Source organism: Bombus bifarius, unplaced genomic scaffold (genome assembly GCF_011952205.1).
Source record: "Bombus bifarius isolate JDL3187 unplaced genomic scaffold, Bbif_JDL3187 scf7180000007977, whole genome shotgun sequence".
NCBI classification, from domain to species: domain Eukaryota; kingdom Metazoa; phylum Arthropoda; class Insecta; order Hymenoptera; family Apidae; genus Bombus; species Bombus bifarius.
The window spans coordinates 5,332,822-5,352,708 of record NW_022884362.1 but is presented as its reverse complement, the minus strand read 5'-3'; the positions used below and the strand labels follow the sequence as shown (position 1 = coordinate 5,352,708).

The 19,887-nt window shown below is 33.3% G+C and overlaps 3 protein-coding genes across 7 annotated transcripts; 2 read left to right on the top strand and 1 right to left on the bottom strand.

The window, feature by feature from the left end:
* Window positions 1-975: 975 nt before the first annotated feature.
* Window positions 976-3,037, top strand: LOC117204276 (E3 ubiquitin-protein ligase RNF8-like). The gene is made up of 4 exons (XM_033441533.1): window positions 976-1,477; window positions 1,576-2,269; window positions 2,345-2,761; window positions 2,829-3,037. Exons 1-4 carry the CDS (start codon window positions 1,349-1,351, stop codon window positions 2,879-2,881), a joined length of 1,293 nt encoding a protein of 430 aa, XP_033297424.1. The 5' UTR covers window positions 976-1,348; the 3' UTR covers window positions 2,882-3,037.
* An 893-nt stretch (window positions 3,038-3,930) lies between these two features.
* On the top strand, window positions 3,931-17,166 carry LOC117204260 (E3 ubiquitin-protein ligase HECTD1). 5 transcript variants are annotated; one of them, XM_033441491.1, is made up of 21 exons: window positions 3,931-4,196; window positions 4,787-4,836; window positions 5,007-5,146; window positions 5,219-5,453; window positions 5,520-5,860; window positions 5,941-6,994; window positions 8,020-8,413; window positions 8,641-8,676; window positions 8,875-9,141; window positions 9,250-10,710; window positions 10,797-11,083; window positions 11,427-11,687; window positions 11,762-11,969; window positions 12,160-12,360; window positions 12,484-12,740; window positions 12,862-13,032; window positions 13,105-13,320; window positions 13,398-13,642; window positions 13,760-14,330; window positions 14,464-15,500; window positions 15,585-17,166. In XM_033441491.1, the coding sequence occupies exons 3-21, from the start codon at window positions 5,007-5,009 to the stop codon at window positions 15,865-15,867; spliced, it is 7,665 nt and encodes a 2,554-aa protein (XP_033297382.1). In that variant the 5' UTR covers window positions 3,931-4,196; window positions 4,787-4,836; the 3' UTR covers window positions 15,868-17,166. The 5 variants fall into 5 exon arrangements, with proteins under 5 accessions (XP_033297382.1, XP_033297386.1, XP_033297385.1 ...); XM_033441492.1 differs by having other exon boundaries at window positions 3,932-4,196; window positions 12,874-13,032; XM_033441495.1 differs by lacking the exon at window positions 11,427-11,687.
* LOC117204278 (malate dehydrogenase, cytoplasmic) lies at window positions 17,162-19,839 on the bottom strand. Its single transcript, XM_033441536.1, has 5 exons — window positions 19,431-19,839; window positions 18,887-19,082; window positions 18,100-18,422; window positions 17,642-18,019; window positions 17,162-17,562 (listed from the first exon to the last, which is right to left on the bottom strand). The coding sequence occupies exons 1-5, from the start codon at window positions 19,431-19,433 to the stop codon at window positions 17,461-17,463; spliced, it is 1,002 nt and encodes a 333-aa protein (XP_033297427.1). The 5' UTR covers window positions 19,434-19,839; the 3' UTR covers window positions 17,162-17,460.
* Window positions 19,840-19,887: the final 48 nt, after the last annotated feature.

Sequence of the window (19,887 nt, the reverse complement as noted above, 5' to 3'; positions counted from 1 at the left end):
ATAGCGGCGATCGGATGGTCGAGATGTTGATGACAATGAATTCAGGTTCGATAACGAATTCACGGTCCACGGGATGACGAATGCGATGTGATACATGTATAATTCCACGTACAAGTAAAACCTATCTGCATGAACTAAAAAAAAAAAAATCCAAATGGAACGTTCCTCATATATTCCTCTTTCCACCTCTCAGATCAGTGTTTTTCTTTAAGGAAAGTCATATAATCATACCATACCTCTGTCAGGTACACGTCCCCCCCGTGACCGTGGCTACGTTCAGTGACCCGCTATGTCACTTAGGGCCCAAGCCCATCGTCATAAAATCGGATTAGAACATTAAAACTATTTCTTATTTTTATTACTTAAGTGTGGCTATAGTAAAAGTTTGAACTAGGGTAATGGGATTTTTCCCAACATTCCAAAAGGGTAATCCCAATGTCCTTTCATCTCCGACATATATATTCCTCTCCCCACCTCTCGGGTCAATCTTTGTTTTTAAGGAAACCCATATAATCATTCCATATCTCTGTCAGGTATACGTCTCTCCCGTGACCGTAGCTACGTTCAGTGACCCGCTATGTCACTTAGGGTCCAAGCCCATCGTCATAAAATCGGATTAGAACATTAAAACTATTTCTTATTTTTATTACTTAAGTGTAGCTATAGTAATGATCTGGACAGGGTATTGGGGTTTTTCCTAACATTCCAAAAGGGAAATCCCGATGTCCATTCATTTCCGACATATATATACATATATACATACATATATACATAATTAAATTTTGTTTACGTTTATTGTCTCGTCTCATTGGATAGACTGTGTGTGTGTGTGTGTGTGTATGTTGTGTGCATACTATATCTTTATCTTCATGCCATTATCTGTATGAGTTTGTAGGGACACTCCCCACTTTGCCGCCAGATGGTTGTTGATTCGATGACAAAAGAACTCTCTCATTAATGCTCTGGCAACAAGCACCATCTACAAATACAATTTTGCTAGGGTAAAGCCTGATGAACCCTCTAATAGTTTTTGGACGAAAACACTCTCGCTTCTACATCATCCTTAATTGTTCTATGCATTATCCCTTTTTGCTATTCAAAATTTACCGCGAGATGTCGTTTCTATGTGTTTATGTATAGTTTATTTTTATGGGAATCAGAAAATTCAGTCAAGAATTTTGGATCGGTTTCTATATCACGTGACTCTATTGTGTATTATCTTCCTACGCTTATAGACAATATAAAGCAAAGCGTTGTAAACAATAAAGAAGCAAATATAATTAAAAAAGCAAATGCATTACTCAATCCTTCTTAATTTGTTTTTTTTATGAAAGAATAACTTTGGACGATGGAAGGTTCAAAAGTAGGAAAAAGGACAATATTGGATGATTCAGCTGAAAATCTACACGTACCTACTTTAATAAGAATTAATAATCACAATTACATTCCTCATAATATTCACATTGATAAACATGAGGTATTTTTACAGACATGAATCTTAAACTATCTTATTTAATAAATTGCCTTAATCAATTTCTTTTTCTTAATAACATTGACTAAAAATTTTCTTCACAGTTTAGAATAGGTCGTGCAAGAGATAACGACGAAATCATTTTGAATGCAGTAATATCTAGAAAGCATTGTATTTTAAGATGTAAAGAAAACGAGTGGACTATTAAAGACGTAAGTTCTTCTGCTACATTTGTTAATAATATTCCGATAGTATCTGGTCAAAGTCAAAGAATCTATGAGGGAGATGTTATACAATTTAGTGAATCTGAAGAATTTAAATATCTATTTACCCTTGATGTTAAATATAAACACAAAGTTAAAAAGCCTAAGCTAGATGAACAGGTATTAGACAATGTTCTTGTAAAACGGAAAACATTTGTAGAAAATCATGAATGTCAAAAAAAAGTTCTTAAAGACAAATTACAAATAAAACAAAAGGAACAAGATAAACTAAAACAGCAATTAGAGCAGCAATTTAAAAAGAAATTGAATGAAGAGAAACAAAAGTGGCAAAAAGCATTAAGTGTAAGTAAGCTTGAGAAAAGAATGTTGGAAATGAAAATGAAAGAGCAAATGGAAAAGTGGAGAGAAGAACAACAAACTAAGTGGAAAAATGTGATGGAGAATAGAGTTAAAGAAGAAAAAAGTATACAAGCTCAACTGTTAAATGAAAAGTTAGTTTTAGAGGAGAAATTAAAAATAGCAGAAAGGGCTTTAAAAGAACAAGAAGCTAAAGTAGGAACAGTAGAAAATAATGGTACATACTTTTTTATAATAAAAATACTAAATACTTTATTAAGTTATAATAAACTCATTGCTTTGTTATGTATAGTTGCAGGGTCTTCCAAAAATTTCAGTGATAGCTGCATATGTTTAGAAAGTATGGATAATCCTTCAGAATATCAAACTATAGATACAATAGATTTAACAAATACTACTCAGCTTACTATAAACACTGAAGAAGAAGAAAGTGTACTTAATAAAGTTAATGATATAATGGATGATCAACTAACTTGTAGTATATGTTCAGAATTATTTGTGAAAGCAACAACATTAAATTGTATGCATACATTTTGTCATCATTGTATACACCTATGGATCAAAAAGCAAAAAGAATGTCCAGTGTGTAGAGCACCAGTATCATCAATGAATATATCAATAGCTATAGATAATTTTATTGAAAGTATTTTAGAAAATTTATCTACTCAATTGAAAGAAAGAAGAATAAGAATTATAAAAGAAAGACAAGGTATATATATATAGGTAATGTTTAAATGTATAAAAGAATATTTTTTAAATAACTGAAAATGTTTTAGCATTGGAGCGCAAGAGAAAAGATCATTGTAAAACTGCTATGAGAAGAAAATAAAATTTAGTTTGATATATTATTTCATTGATACTGTTATGTTAATATATAGTAATTTACAACTAACTTTTACCAAGAAACAGTTGTATTAAAAGTCTTTAAATGTTAATATTATAAAAGTGAGGTATAGGAGTGAGGTTGTGTAAAAAATATATGATTTATTTTTGTTATAAATTTTTCTAAAAGAAAAATTTCTTATTATTTAGTAATTTGACTATATTTATGAAAAGAACATTATTAAGAAAAAATGACGCCCTTTACAGATGTAGTATTAACACGTTGAATGCCACGCTAGTTTTACAGAGATTGCCCGTGGCGCCACGATGAATTTTTTATTATGTGATACATATAATGTTGAAATATCATCTACAAGAGATATGTTACGGTGTATAATCATGATGAATTTATCTTACTGAGGTCACCGGTGACCAATTATTTTTTGCGATTATCAATTATCTCATATTGTTTCTTCGCATTGTTAAATAATTGTTCTATGTTGTTACATCCTGGGATCTATCACAAACCATAATCCATCCCCCGGTCATACTTATTCGGATCCGCAATAATCCTAAAAAACTGTCACAAGATTTAGCATTTTTTACTTTATTGTCAAGGCCCTTAATTGCCATCAAACATCTTTCAAATCGAAACGTTCCTTAGGATTATTATTCATTAAGGTAAAACACGGGGAAAGGAAATTTTTACCACGTTCGATAGTCATTGGTGGGGGGGGGGGGCGCATATGATAGATCTATATTTCATGTATAAATAAAACTATTTTTATATGTTTTTTTTATTTATATTTATTATATTTATTTATTTATAAGGATGGTAATAATAAAGGATTTATAACTATTAACATTTGTTCAAATTATGTATTTTTACAAATCTTGCAGCGCCCCCTTGGCATTCAACGTATTAAATGACTACTGCCATCTACATACATGGTTGTATACATATACAACGTACGCGTATACGTACAGTCATAATTGTGCGAGAGTTCATGAAAATCTGCCAGTAATCGCTCGTCGACGTACGCACTTATGAAAACACGACTTTTAGAGAGTTGCGAGTTACTATATACTAACTATACTGAACGTCGCGTAAATGGCGAAATATATACTACGACATTAGGGTAAAGTGAGATTTTTTTGTGCGGAGGAGTGCTTTATTGGTCCGTTAGTGCGATAAACTTTTCGTGTCACTGACGGACCAAGCGCGACGATATTGTTACGTTGTTTTTCGCAGTGAAGAACGACACGTCTTTGGAAGGATGGCGACCTGACCCCTTCCGAATAATGGAATACTGTGCACAACGGTACGTTTCCTTGTGTAAGCAGGTTGTATTTACCAAACTATAGATAATTATTTCTTAGGCATATTGAATTCATAATGTGCACTTGCACAGCAACTGCTTCTCTGAATTCCCTGAAGGTTACACAGTGTTATTAAAATAGTGTCACGCTTACAGCCGTCGTCATGACAAACTTTTTTCACCTTTCTTTGTACTTCATCGACAAGCATAATTTTGCGATATCAAATTTATGACCACGTGTTATTATTTGTAATAACGTAATTTCTTTAGCCATAATACGTCGATGATTCACGTTGGTATTTACATAGTCGAATTTTTTTAGAAGCTATGTTTCATTATCCATAAAGAGACTGAAGAGGGAGAATGCTGTCAATGTAATTCTTAATATAGACATACCATAAGAAGTTTTATACATTTATTTTTGTTTCTTTTTTGTATTTCTTATTGGTCTTTTGTGAATTAAATATAGTATGCTTTAGGTATTTTCCAATGACATTTATTAATTTTGCATTTTTAAGTAGGATTAATATTATGTTAATATTAAATGTATATATATCTTAACTTATTCTGACATATATTTGTTTTGTTTCCAGATTGTCAGTTTGAGGTATACTTCGGTAATTGGTGCTATAAAACTTACAAGGTAAGTTCTGTTATACAACAAAGAAATTTACAAAAAATATATATATATCTTTTATATCATTTCTTTGTAATTATATAAGTATTAAACATATTCCTTAATATTATTTATATAGCAGTATATTAAGACTCATACTTTCTATATACCGATCATCTTTTATAATTTATATTAAGATGGCCGATGTTGATCCTGAAACTTTATTGGAATGGCTTAGTATGGGTCAAGGAGATGAAAGAGACATGCAGTTAATTGCTTTAGAGCAATTGTGCATGTTATTGCTCATGTCTGATAATGTTGATCGATGCTTTGAATGGTATGTTGAGAACATTGTTAATGTTCATTATTTTAACTGAATAAAATATAATAAAATATATTTTTATTTTAGCTGTCCTCCACGCACATTTCTTCCTGCATTATGTAGAATTTTTTTGGATGAACTTGCACCAGATAGTGTTTTAGAAGTGACAGCTAGAGCTATTACATATTACTTTGATCTTTCACCAGAATGTATACGCAGAGTAATAGCCATGGAAGGTGCTGTGAAAGCTATTTGCAGTCGTTTATCTGGAGCTGGATTAGGTTCTAGAACTAGTAGGGACCTAGCTGAACAATGCATAAAGGTATTATACTATTTGATTGTTCTCAAATATAATATTAAAAAACATTCATCATATATGTTATTGTAGGCATTAGAACTTGTCTGTGCAAGGGAAGCTGGTGCTGTGCTCGAAGCTGGTGGCCTCCCTTGTGCTTTATGCTTTATTCGGGAGCATGGGGCTCTTGTTCACAGGGATACACTACATTCAGCAATGGCTGTGGTGACCCGTTTATGTGGGAAAGTAGAACCTCAAGATAAATCTTTGCCAGATTGTGTTGAAGCTTTATCAATGTTACTTAGACATGAAGATGCACATGTTGCTGATGGAGCACTCCGTTGTTTTGCATCATTGGCTGATAGATTTTCAAGAAGAAACACGGATCCTGCTCCATTAGCCTCCCATGGATTAGTTTCTGAACTTTTGTATAGGTATTATTTTATGATAAATCTTGTACAGATATTTATTTCAGAAGTATCAAGATAATCCTTTTATTTCTGTTTATCAATAGATTATCAAATGCAGCAGGGCCTGGTACATCAATAGCAACTACTTCTGGAAATCCAAAAACACCTCCACCATCTAGTACAGCTACAACACTTCCTACTCCTGAAGCGAATTCTTGCGCATCTGTTTCTACTATAATTAGTCTTCTATCAACACTTTGCAGGGGATCACCATCTATAACTCATGACCTCTTACGTTCTGAACTACCAGACGCGATTGAGAAAGCTTTAAAAGGAGATGAACGATGTGCACTTGATTCCATGAGATTAGTTGATTTATTGTTAGTTTTACTATTCGAAGGAAGGTCAGCATTAGGCCGTAATACAAGCGGTGGTCCATCCGGTCCCGTGTTACCACGTTTTAGGCGCCCAGAAAGCGCTGGTGAAAAATCTCACAGACAGTTGATTGATTGCATTCGGTCAAAGGACACGGATGCGTTGATAGAAGCCATAGATTCTGGAGGCATTGGAGTTAATTTTATGGATGATGTTGGACAAACATTGCTTAATTGGGCATCCGCATTCGGAACTCAAGAAATGGTTGAATTCTTGTGTGATAGAGGAGCAGATGTTAATAAAGGTCAAAGATCGTCTAGTCTGCATTATGCTGCTTGTTTTGGAAGACCAGCTATTGCTAAAGTATTACTTAGACATGGGGCAAACCCTGATTTGCGAGATGAAGATGGGAAAACGCCATTGGATAAAGCAAGAGAACGTGTAGATGAAGGTCACAGAGAAGTTGCTGCTATATTACAATCTCCTGGAGAATGGATGTTGCCAAATCAAGAACATAGGAAACCAGAAACAGAAGCAGAATTCACAGAACCAAAAGGTGATCCTGAAATGGCTCCAGTATACTTGAAAAGATTATTGCCAGTATTCTGTGCAACATTTCAGTCATCTATGTTGCCAAGCATTAGGAAAGCCAGTTTAAGTTTAATCAGGAAGATGGTGCATTATATTCAACCAGAATTACTTATTGAAACATGTGGTTCTGATAGAATGGGAAGCTGTGGTGCTATGCTTGTAGAAGTAATTGCCAATGTACTGGACAATGAGGTAAACATACAATATTTTTTATATAAATTTATTTTTTCTTTTTTAGTTTATACAAACTTTTTAAGACCCTGCGAGATTGATATAAGATAGTATAATCAATGTTTTAAAATCTTTAGTATTCATGCAGGCAGACAGGCAGCAAAACAGACAATGCTAGTGATTTAGTTAAGATTGTTCACAGGAGCTTGAGATAAAAGCACCATCACCACCACCTCCGCCTCTCAAGCCGATAATTGGCCCAAAATTGCGTTGTCTCGCATCGCGCAAGTCTTCCAGTTCCCTGAACTACATTGTTGATAAGACGGTAACGTCTGTTGTATGTTTGCCAGTCTCTAGTTGAAACGTCCTTTGTGCCCCTTACATGCTATTTGTAAATCCCACTTTTTACTGATCTCATTAATAATTATGCAAAGATTTCATTTACTATTAACATAATGTATTTATGACACAATTCGTATAAAGGGTGAGATCTAACAAATATGCGCATGTTTTATATTCCTTTGCTGAGAAAATTTTTTTTACATTGCATATAAATACCAAAAAGTGCCATGTGCATTAATATATAGAGTCAACGTGCAATTTGTTCTCTAGCATAAAATGTGATGTAAGAAGATCATTAAGGTACAAATTTTGTAAATAATAACAGTGAAGGACACACAGATCTTTCAGTGAATGGCCAGTGAAATTGCTCTAAACAGGTGTTAATTATGATAGATTAGACACGAAGCTGGTTGTCCACTTCTATTGACTGTCTGCCTGCTGCTGATGGGATTAATGGGCATTTGCTTGTGATTTCAATGGATCGCGTAATCATTTTGCTCATAAATAAATTTGTGCTGTTATATTCGTGCCATACAAAGTATGACTGAATAAAAGGACTATAGATATGTTCTATAAGAAATTGTGCAGTATTTATTTTGTATTAAACTAAGAAAAAGAAGACCAGAAATCTTTGTTTGACTTAATTGGACTTTCAATATTTATAAAGGATTGTATTTACAACATCTTTATTTTAATCTTAATAGGAGGATGAGGATGGACACTTAGTGGTTTTGCAAATGATACAGGATTTGATGATAAAAGGCAAAGATGAATTTCTAGAACATTTTGCTCGTTTGGGAGTCTTTTCAAAAGTTGCTGCATTGGCTGGACCACAAGAGGCTGTTCCAGAACCAGAAGCAGAATCAAATCAATCTGAAGAACAAAGAATGGAAGATGCGAGAGAACTTTTAATTGGAAGAGCTTACCATTGGAGAGATTGGTGTATTTGTAGAGGTCGTGATTGCTTATATGTCTGGTCTGATGCAGCAGCTTTAGAACTATCAAATGGAAGTAATGGATGGTTTAGATTTATACTCGATGGAAAATTAGCAACGATGTATTCTAGTGGCAGTCCAGAAGGCGGAACAGACACATCAGGTGCGTTCTTCCCTTTTTTAATATCGACACAAAATTCATCACCTATGTCTCGTCCATCTTGCCACTATCTTTCTTGTTGAAGTATTCTTTTCACCCTCACACACCCTTCGCGACAGATAAACTGACTCTGTTGGAACCACATTTTTATGTTATATCGTTTTCATTTGTGATTAACTTCCGCGAGGGGAATAGTGTAGTAAATAACTGGTTTTACTAACTGCCTACAGGAAAGGGGAGGAACACAGAGTCGCTTACCACTGAAGGTAGGTACACACATGTTCAACTTTCCTAGTTGTGCACGCTATCCTGCCTTTCAATGTACATCATCAGTTGCATGGAGATTCCTTTATTTCTGCATGACTTAAACATTCTCTGCCACAACATTATTTGGTTCATTAAAAATCTTTACATCACTTGCAGTTTTACTAACTGTATCAATTACTAGAATGTATACTTTGCAGAAAACCGTGGCGAGTTTTTGGAAAAATTACAAAGAGCGCGAAGTCAAGTTAAACCAAATTCTGTGAGTCAACCTGTACTTTCACGTCCTGGTACGACCCGTCTAGTGGTAGGAAATTGGGCATTATCTAGTAGAAAAGAGAGTGAATTGTGCATACATAATAGCGATGGTCAACAACAAGCAACAATTTTACGAGAAGACTTACCAGGATTTATTTTTGAATCAAATCGTGGTACTAAGCATTCCTTTACAGCAGAAACAAGTTTGGGTAAGTATTCAGTGTTTATTTATGTACTAATATGAATAAATTAATATTAATGTTAATGTTTAGTACTTTATTACAAAAAATAAATATTTTATTATCTTCTATTTTTAGGTCCAGAATTTGCAGCAGGTTGGGCTGGTAAAAGAGGAAAAAGATTGAGATCTAAAATTGAAGCTATTAAACAAAAAGTTAAAGTACAAGCTCAGGATATTTATGAATGTTATTTTAAGGCTGCCCAAGCGCAGCCACGTGGAGTAGTTGCTAAACTAGGAGCTATTGTTAGTCAAATAGAAAAAGCTTACCAAAAACAACAATCGGGAAATCGAGAATGGCGTAATATACTACAAAGTGCACTGGAAGAACTTAAAGATTTATTAAACGAGGAAGGGAGAGTTTCTGCATACGAACTTCATTCTAGCGGGCTTGTGCAAACTTTACTTTCATTATTAGCAGCTCCACCAGGACCACAACCACCTACATTACGAGCAACAAAACTCAGGATGCAAAGAATAGCAGTATTTAAAAACTGCTTTCACTCAAAAGACGCTAATAAAGAGCATAATTCTGCTAAAATTCTAGTCCATAAGTTGGTTTCAGTTTTAGAATCTATTGAAAAATTACCTGTTTATTTGTATGATACACCAGGTTCAGGTTATGGCTTACAAATTTTAACAAGAAGATTGCGTTTTCGACTGGAAAAGGCAACTGGTGAAAGTTCTTTAATTGATAGGTCTGGTCGAAGTTTAAAAATGGAACCATTAAGTACTATACAACAATTAGAAAACCATTTATTGAAAATGGTAGCAAAGCAATGGCATGATCACGATAGGTCAACGTTTACATTTGTTAAGAAACTAAAAGATAGAAATAGGATAACTTTTAAATATCAGTATGATTTTGATGAAAATGGATTGTTGTATTGGATTGGTACAAATGCAAAAACTTGTACCGAATGGGTTAATCCTGGTCAATATGGTTTAGTCGTCGTTACATCGAGTAATGGAAGAAATCTTCCATATGGCCACCTTGAAGATATCTTAAGTCGAGACCCATCAGCATTAAACTGTCATACAAACGATGATAGGCGTGCATGGTTTTCGATTGATTTAGGAGTTTGGATTATTCCAAGCGCTTACACATTGAGGCATGCAAGAGGCTATGGTAGAAGTGCCTTGCGGAATTGGATGTTTCAAGCATCAAAGGATGGTATTATTTGGACAACATTATACGCTCATGTAGATGATTCGTCATTGAATGAGCCTGGTAGTACAGCTAGTTGGACATTGGAGCCACCAGCCGATGAAACACAGGGCTGGCGTCATTTAAGATTACAACAAATTGGAAAGAATGCTTCTGGTCAAACACATTATTTATCTGTATCTGGATTTGAAGTTTATGGAGAAGTTACTGGGGTTTGTGAAGATTTGGGACGTGCAGCTAGAGAAGCTGAAGCTGGAGTTCGAAAACAACGAAGATTAATTAAAGCTCAAGTTCTTCGTCATTTAGTCGCTGGCGCTAGAGTGGCTAGAGGTTTGGACTGGAAATGGAGAGATCAAGATGGTGTCCCACCTGGTATGTTTATAACAAAATGAAATTTATTGATCAAATGTTTTTATTCAATTAGTATTTGAATTAATAGATTTTCTTTATTATTTCAGGAGAAGGCACAGTAACAGGGGAATTACACAATGGTTGGATAGATGTAACATGGGATCACGGTGGTTCTAATTCTTATAGAATGGGTGCAGAAGGAAAATACGACTTAAGATTAGTTGGTACCGGTCTTGATACGGATAGTGGAACAAAAAGTAAAAATGGTGGCGGAGTTTTAACAGGACGAAAATCCAGTAGTACTCCTAGTTTACCAGATTGTACTGATACTGCAATACGTGGTTCAGTAGCTTCTACAGATCAAGCAGCAAGTGCAGATAATTTAGCAGTTAAGGTATAATTTAAAATATTTATCATTTTATATGTCATTTATATATAATGCAGAGCTGGAAAGAAGACTAGCATAAAGAATGTGGGTCTGATTAGTTATTTTGTATAAACTCAACACAAACGTTAAGGTAATTAACGTGTATTGGCTGAAAGCGTTACACATACAAATGCAATATAGCAATGCGTGACGTGTCGTCTCGGTAAGTCATCTTTCCAGCTCTGCAGTATACGTGATCATATGCGTGTTTTAATTACATTTTACCTAAAGCATTAAGACATGCTACTATTAATTAGAGTAAAAAATAATTCACCTAATATAGTGTCAATTTTGTATTTATAATAAACAGCAAGCCGTTGAGTCGATAGCTGAAAATGTGTTGTCGGTTGCTCGCGCTGAAGCGGTTGTTGCTGTAACTGGTGAAGGTGGGGCAAATTCAACAAGCGAATTGTCTGTTGTATTACATCCCAGGCCTGACACTACTGTAACAAGTGATCTGGCAACAATTGTTGAGAGTCTCGCTCTTAACACTGATTGTTCTGCCAATAGTAACAGCAATCGAGCATCTAGTAGTTCAAAACCATTTTTTGCAACTGTGCGAGGAAATAAGGTATGACACCCACACACTTATTAAGATAATTGTCTAATGTTTACAACTCATTTAAATTTAAAATATTTTTACAGCCAGGGTCAGGCCTATTGAGTCTTGAAGCTACTGAAGTGTTGGATCGTGTCAGAGAAGGAGCCGACAGATTACGCAATAATACTAATAGCTTTTTGAGTGGAGAATTACTTAGTTTAGTGCCTGTTAGAATCAGTGTGTCAGGTGAACTAGAAGAGAATTCGTTAAGGATTAAATCTGTTCAGAGGCATCACTCTGGAATTACTGATGGTATGATAATTATTAATCTTGGTTTATATACCTCATTTTCTGTTTATTTTTTTTTTTTTAATATAAAATAACTGTGAAATAAAGCAATGTAAAGTTCTAATCCTATACTAAAGTTTTTATAACTCACTTATGAAGGAGTGTATTTTTTGCTCCTTTTTTGTTATTTACAATCATGTTTCCTCTAAACTAGCTGCCAAAGAATGTAGTCGGGACAAAGAAGCTAGCTCATCTACACAAAATACGACAGGTGGATGTCCTGTTGTTGTTACCAATCCTATGTCTGTGTCTGTTCCTAACCTTGCTTGTTCTGATGCTAACAATACTTTGGAACCAACAACTGCATCTGGTTTATTAGAAACCTTCACTGCAATGGCGCGAAGACGAACATTGGGTTTGTGTCTATGTATTGTTGCTTAATAGTATTTGCATATTAATAATTCTTTTAATTGTATTTTATATAATGCTTGTATTTTCTAATAAATTAGCCATATAAGTTACTAATAAAATTTTTTAGGACCTACAGGTGGGCAACATATTGCTTCCAATTCTAATGCTGGTTCAAATTCACGTGGACCTAATTCTGTATCGAGTTTAGTTCGACTTGCTTTGAGTCCTAATTTTCCTGGAGGTTTACTTAGTACTGCTCAAAGTTATCCAAGTTTAACCAGCAGTGGTCAAGTAGCTGGTAGTGGTGTTACGACAACGACTGGACCCGGCCTAGGACAAGCACTTACAATGTCATTGACTAGTACAAGTAGTGATAGTGAACAGGTAAAGCTTAGTATCCAAGAAATTATATAAAAAATGTTTTTATTGTGAAATAATATTTATTATATACCATGAATATAGAATTTAAAGTAAAATACATCATTCTATATAATGTAATAAGCAGTTATGGCTACAGGTTAGTCTTGAAGATTTTTTGGAATCTTGCGGAGGTATTGCAAGTTCTAGTGCTAGTGGAGGTAGAACAACAGGTGGACCAACTCTTTTGACTGAATTAGAAGACGATGAAGATGGCGTCCTTGAAGAAGAAGAAGACAATGATGAAAATGATCAAGAAGTACGTTAGGAAGGATTGTTTTACTTTAATGTAAAGGAATGAATATTTATTTTTTGTGTCCTATTTTTATAGGAAGATGATGAAGAAAATGAAGAAGAAGGAGAGGGTTGTGATGGTGATTATGAAGATGTAATGGTAAGTCGTAATCTTCTAGCAGCGTTTGTGGAAGAAGAAACTCCTCAAAATAGTAAGAGACGTGCGTGGGATGATGAGTTTGTTTTGAAACGGCAATTCTCTGCTCTGATTCCTGCCTTTGATCCACGGCCTGGACGAACTAATATTAATCAGGTTAGTTGAGTAAAAAAGTTTAAGAGACTTAAATGATAATAATAATAATTTTGTTTATATTATGAAATATTTTATAGACCACTGATTTGGAGATTCCACCACCTGGTAGTGAAACTCAGTCAAATACACGCTCAGGCTCATTGCCAATGCCGAAACTTTCTTTAACACTAAAGGGACCAGGCCTTCCTGGGGTATCAGATGTTGAACTAGCTCTTACAGAACCACACGCCAGTATTTTCCAACAAGTACAAGAATTAATGCAACTGACAGAATTGGGTAGTCGACAAGAAAAATTAAGAAGAATATGGGAACCAACTTACACGTAATATATTTATTCTTTAATGTATTATAAAAAATTAAATATTTACATACTACGTAAATATATAATAATAAGTAATAATAATAATAATAATAAATTACATACTATGCTTTTTTATAGTATAATATATAAAGAAGCAAAGGACGAAGAATCATCTGGAAGAGCAACACCAGTTGTTACATTATATTCTCGTAATACAGCACAAAATTCTTCAGTATGTAGTGTAGAGGATGTATTGCAACTATTGAGGCATGTTTATGTATTAAGCACTACTCATGATGATGGTAAACACATCGATTATGGAGAACTTGAGGAATCAACATGTTGGGTTCATCCAGATGACTTTACTTCAAAGAAAATTACAAACAAGATAGTACAACAAATTCAAGATCCTTTAGCATTAGCTGCTGGGGCTCTACCAAATTGGTGCGAAGAACTAGCAAGAAGTTGTCCATTTTTATTACCCTTTGAAACTAGACGATTGTACTTTAGTTGTACTGCCTTCGGAGCCTCGCGATCCATTGTGTGGCTTCAAACACAAAGAGATGCTGTTCTTGAAAGACAAAGAGCACCAGGTTTAAGCCCACGACGTGATGACATTCATGAGTTCCGCGTTGGGAGACTTAAACACGAAAGAGTTAGTGTACCTAGGGGAGAGAAACTATTAGACTGGGCAGAACAAGTAATGAAGGTAAGTTAATAATTCAATAATTAAATTTAGTGTTTACAGTATAATATATTATTTCTACTAGAAGAAAAGATAGAAAAATTGTATTGTATTATAGGTATAAGTATAGGTATTATAGGTATGTTATGTATAATAGGTACATGCAAGTCGGAAGAGTATACTAGAAGTGGAATTTGTGGGCGAAGAAGGAACTGGTCTTGGACCAACATTAGAGTTCTTTGCACTAGTTGCTGCTGAATTACAACGTAAAGACTTAGGTTTATGGTTATGTGATGATGAAAACTCGCCTGATACGGATCAATCTCGAGTTTCTGGAGATCAGGTTCGACCTCCGGGATATTATGTAACTCGACCGAGTGGACTGTTTCCTGCTCCGTTACCACAAGATTCTGCAGCTTGTGATCGTGCTATTCGATATTTCTGGTTTTTGGGCGTGTTCTTGGCAAAAGTTTTGCAGGATAATAGATTAGTAGATTTACCATTATCCCGTCCTTTCCTAAAATTAATGTGTCATGGAGACATCACAAACAATGTAAATGAAAAGATTGGTCTTAGTGGTGTAACACAAGAAAGTATATCTTCAAGTATGTCGAGTAGCTTTATATCCGAAGAGGGTGAAGCAGATACAGCATACTCTTCGTTAGAACCAGCTTCTTGGTATGCTGGATTATTGGATATTGAAGATCTAGTACTTGTCGATCCAGTAAGAGGTGAATTCTTGAAAGAGGTACAAACGGCAATTGCCAAACGTGATAGAACGCTTTCCGATGGTCGTAATTCTACCGACGAAGAAACGACATTAAATATTACTCATTCATCCGGAATGTCAGTGCCTATTGAAGATTTGTCTTTAACTATGACATATTCTCCAAGTTCCAAAATCTTTGCATATAATCAGGTAGAATTAATAGAAGGAGGTGCGGAGATTTCAGTTACTATGGAAAATGCAAGAGAATATGCTGAGACGACAATTAATTTCTGTCTTGATGGAGGAATTTCAAGACAACTAGAATCGTTTAAATCTGGTTTTTCAAAAGTCTTCCCAATGGAAAAACTTCATGCTTTCAGTCCGGAAGAAGTAAGGGCTATGCTTTGTGGAGAACAAAACCCACAATGGACCAGAGAGGATCTGCTAAATTATACTGAGCCAAAACTAGGTTACACAAGAGAAAGGTAAGGATATTCGAAATACATGTAGATAACTAACTATTGCACAATCTAATTTACTAAATAGAATATACTTTTTTACTGCTTCAGTCCTGGTTTCCAAAGATTTGTCAATGTTCTACTTTCATTGACTGGTCCTGAAAGGAAGGCTTTCTTACAATTTGCTACTGGATGTTCAGCTTTACCTCCTGGGGGATTATGTAATTTACATCCTAGATTGACCGTTGTGCGGAAAGTAGATGCTGGTTCAGGTGGTTATCCCTCTGTTAACACCTGTGTTCATTATTTAAAATTACCAGAATATCCTACTGAAGAAATACTTAAAGAAAGACTCTTGGCAGCAACTAGAGAGAGAGGATTTCACTTAAATTAATCTCGTTTCTGCTCAGGCAAGGAACTGCTGCGATAACGCAGTAAGAAATATTCGCTCTTAAAATGAGCGAATCGAACTTTGCTCCACAGATTGTATTGTGTAATCTATACGCAAAAGTCGAGTTTGGTCTTGATGTTATTTACAAAAAGCTAAAACAATTGTTTAATAACAATCAGTATAGGTTTACAAAAACAATTTAGTGCATCCTGGAACGGAAATATTTATAATATCCAAAATTATTTAAAAAAAATTAATAAGAATTCATAATGTATCATAAATATTTAAATATTTAATGCTATTTGTTAATATGTTTAAATTTGTCTATTTTGATAAATATCTATAATTTAACAGATAACAAATTATTTCTTTACTACTTTATGTTATGCGTTTAAGTTTTATTGTTTGAACTGATATTAGTCTCTTATAGAGTAAAATGATCTTTAAATTAATATTGTGATATGCACTGCAGTATGATATCAAATGCTTATTTAATGTAAAAAGTTAACTTACAATTTAATAGCATAGGTTATCCGTTCCAGGTATTGGCTACAACTATATTATAAATTTTGTCCGGATACAATAGAAATTGTATTTTCTCAACAAATGTAATTTATGCGAGTGTTTTCAAGTATATTATCAAGTGGAACAAAAACTTTACAGTTCCTCATTTTAAAACGAATGTTCGTATCGTCTTCTTTATGGAATATTGTCGTGTTTGGAAAATAATTCATATGTAAAAAAGAAAAGGGGGTATCTTTAATGGAAGTTTTATTTTCTTTATCAGAATGTCTCTCATATATATGTATACAGCGTTATAAAAACGTATAAGATGTGAATCAAAATTGACTTGTGCAAAGTGCTAAGTTTTTATCAATCACAATGAAAACGATGTTTTTTAGCATCTAGACCAATTTTCACAGCTTCAAATATTTGTTCTTTTAACTAAATATCAATGCATCACCATGTTTATAAAGACGCGCTAGTGTCTAAATATAATAAACGAAAAAGAAGATATAAAATGATTGAAAGCATTTTGATGAAAATGTTATAAAGACTTGGCAAGCTGAGCACTCTGCATCTTTGTACAATATGCTACTTAATGCTCACTCAATAATTATAATTATAGGCGGAAATCAGTATACTTGTAATAATAGTGTCTAGAAGAAGATATGAAAATAATATAAATGTGAAAAGATTGATTAATGATATCAATATGAGAAATAGTTACTATTACTGTAATATAAATTATTATTGATTCTTGGGGAAAGAATAAAAGAAAAAAAACGTTATAAACTATAACATGTTTTTCAATATAATTTGTTATATGTTTTATACAGTTTATGAATATAAACATATGTATTTAACAATTCCTGTACTAGTTAGGAAAGATGTATAGATATCTCATTAGATCCCACATCATGTATCATCAATATATACTACTAACATATTGTGTCTTAAAACCATGAATTTCATACGGCCATAACCATAGTATATTACATATCACAATTCATACCATTAAAAATTTTTTTTTATTCTTTATAATTTTGCTGAAACAAGTAAATCACTCTCAGTACCATACTTTACTGATTTTAGTCACTTTTTGTGTAGCACATTATTTGCTTCTGCACGTTCCTCTTCTAATTCTTTGGATGTAATATTTAATTTTGATCTAGCAAAGTCACTGATTGGAAGTCCCTGAAAAGAATCAGTGTAAGTAATTGTTTTGTTTCCAAAGTATGTATAAATATAAAAGATGATATAAAAAAATATTTACTTGAACAATTTTGTATTGTCCATTTTCTATAGTAACTGGGAAAGAGAACACAATATCTCTTGGAATTCCATAACTGTCATCAGACAACACCCCCATGCTAACCCATTCTCCTGGTTTGGTACCCAACCACCAATCTCTCATGTGATCTCCAGCTGCTTTAGCAGCTGACATTGCAGATGACATTTTTCTAGCAGCTATCACAGCTGCACCACGTTTTTGAATTGTTTCCACGAAAGTAGTATTTAACCAGTTATCATTGTTTATGGCTGAAGGCACTGGCTTAGTGGAACCTTGAAGGGTTACAGTAGCATGAGCTGCATCAGGATATTGAGTTGAACTGTGATTGCCCCAGATAATAACATTTTTTACTTTATCAACCTATTTAGAAATATTAAATTATTCATTTACTTTTCAAGTAGAAGTATATTTATGCTTAATATAACGTTGAAACTAATTACCTGTACATTTAGTCGTGCTGCTAAAGCTGCTTGAGCACGATTTTGATCCAATCTAGTCATAGCAGTAAAATTTTGCTTTGGAATAGAAGGTGCATAATGAGAACAAATTAAGGCATTTGTATTAGCAGGATTGCCAACAACTAAGACCTTAACATCTTTTCGAGCATGTTTGTCTAGAGCTTCTCCTTGAACTTTAAAAATTTCTACATTAGCAGCTAGGAGATCTTTTCTCTCCATTCCTTCTTTTCGGGGCATTGCTCCAACAAGAAAGGCTGCAGCTACGTTTTTGAAGGCTACATTTGGATCAGCTGTAGGAACAACTTCTACAAGTAAAAAGTTCATACAGTAAATAAAATATAAAAAAGGATATATTTGTGTATAAATATATAATGCATTTTTATTAAAATAAGAAAGTGACTTAAAAATATGATTTAGTTTCTTACATAACACCGATGTTACATAATGTTTTTTGCCCATAATTACATTACAAATTATATGATCTTATGAATTTGTATGTTCTTATTTATCATATAAAATAAATCATGAGAAAGAAATCTTATAAATTTACTTTTGTATCATAATCTTATGATTTATATATTCTATATATTATTTTTATATTTTTATCAATATATAATTTTGTGGGTTCTATTTATCGGATGTGCAACAATTTTCCTAAGACATTCAATTAAAAAATGTTTATATATTTTTTCTAGTATGCTTTAAATTTTTACATTGTTAATAATTTCTTAATCATAAATTTATGTTTATTAAATTTATATAATTTTACCTTTCAGAAGTGGAAGAGCTAAGTCTTCTAATTCCATAACTACTCCATCCAATACTTTCATCATAACAGGAATATCTAATAAACGAAGATTTATTGGTTGATTTGGACCAAAAACTGAACCAGCAGCAAGCTGGTACAATAAAGAATATGCAATTTGCCCTGCAGCTCCCGTAACCACCACATTTATTGGCTCGCTCTAAAAAATGAAAAAAAACATAAATTATTCGCATGGACATATATTTTTAAAAATTTAACTAATAATATTTTCAATTTCCAATCATAAATATAATAATAAGTTTCTATATATTATTTCATTTTGAACTCTTATATCATTATTAAATAATAGTTCCCTTAATACAGGTGGTTTCATTCAGTATAGTATGTTACAATAATTAATAAATAGTAAATTGAAAGCAGTAATGCTTTGAAACTTGTTCAAGGTCGAATGTAGGTTAAGCAATTATGTTACATAGAATATTAAGTTTTAAAACATCTTCCATTACTTTTACAATATAAAACAATTAACATAGTTCTTAAGACTTACCATCTTTTACGCTGATTTCCTATAATAATATCGTTCTCAAATGACAGAACTGAAGACGCTTATCGAACTCTCCAGGACTGATTGAGGTCAATTAAAATGATTGGTGTAATGACGACTGAACTGGAAGATAGATTTCAATTCGACTGATAGTACTGGAGGCCAAGTATTCTAATTATGTTATTCCATATTTCAATCGATAAGAACGTTACAGTACTTAATTTATAAATTATATAATGTATATAAAAAAGACGCAATCTTTTACATGATTAATATAACATTATTATCCAAAAATGTAAATATTTTATTAGAAATAATATACAAACTAAATTCTCGCTGTTTTTATTTCCGTATATGTGAATATACTTAGGGCTTCGTGCGTGCTTAGTAAATTAGAGACCTATTAATAAGAAATATGAAATAAACATTTATTTTCGTTTTATTTCAATGTCACACTTTA

What these genes read in the sequence shown, in the direction of transcription:
- LOC117204276 (XM_033441533.1), top strand. Translation starts at nt 1,349, where the DNA reads ATGGAAGGTTCAAAAGTAGGAAAAAGGACAATATTGGATGATTCAGCT. An exon ending in TTCACATTGATAAACATGAG is followed by an intron (nt 1,478 to 1,575) that starts GTATTTTTACAG and finishes TTTTCTTCACAG; the next exon opens with TTTAGAATAGGTCGTGCAAG. An exon ending in AATTATAAAAGAAAGACAAG is followed by an intron (nt 2,762 to 2,828) that starts GTATATATATAT and finishes AAAATGTTTTAG; the next exon opens with CATTGGAGCGCAAGAGAAAA.
- LOC117204260 (XM_033441491.1), top strand. Translation starts at nt 5,007, where the DNA reads ATGGCCGATGTTGATCCTGAAACTTTATTGGAATGGCTTAGTATGGGT. An exon ending in GGCGCGAAGACGAACATTGG is followed by an intron (nt 12,361 to 12,483) that starts GTTTGTGTCTAT and finishes AAAATTTTTTAG; the next exon opens with GACCTACAGGTGGGCAACAT. An exon ending in CAAGTAGTGATAGTGAACAG is followed by an intron (nt 12,741 to 12,861) that starts GTAAAGCTTAGT and finishes TGTAATAAGCAG; the next exon opens with TTATGGCTACAGGTTAGTCT.
- LOC117204278 (XM_033441536.1), bottom strand. An exon ending in AGCTCTTCCACTTCTGAAAG is followed by an intron (nt 18,423 to 18,886) that starts GTAAAATTATAT and finishes TTTTACTTGTAG; the next exon opens with AAGTTGTTCCTACAGCTGAT. An exon ending in CAGCACGACTAAATGTACAG is followed by an intron (nt 18,020 to 18,099) that starts GTAATTAGTTTC and finishes ATTTCTAAATAG; the next exon opens with GTTGATAAAGTAAAAAATGT.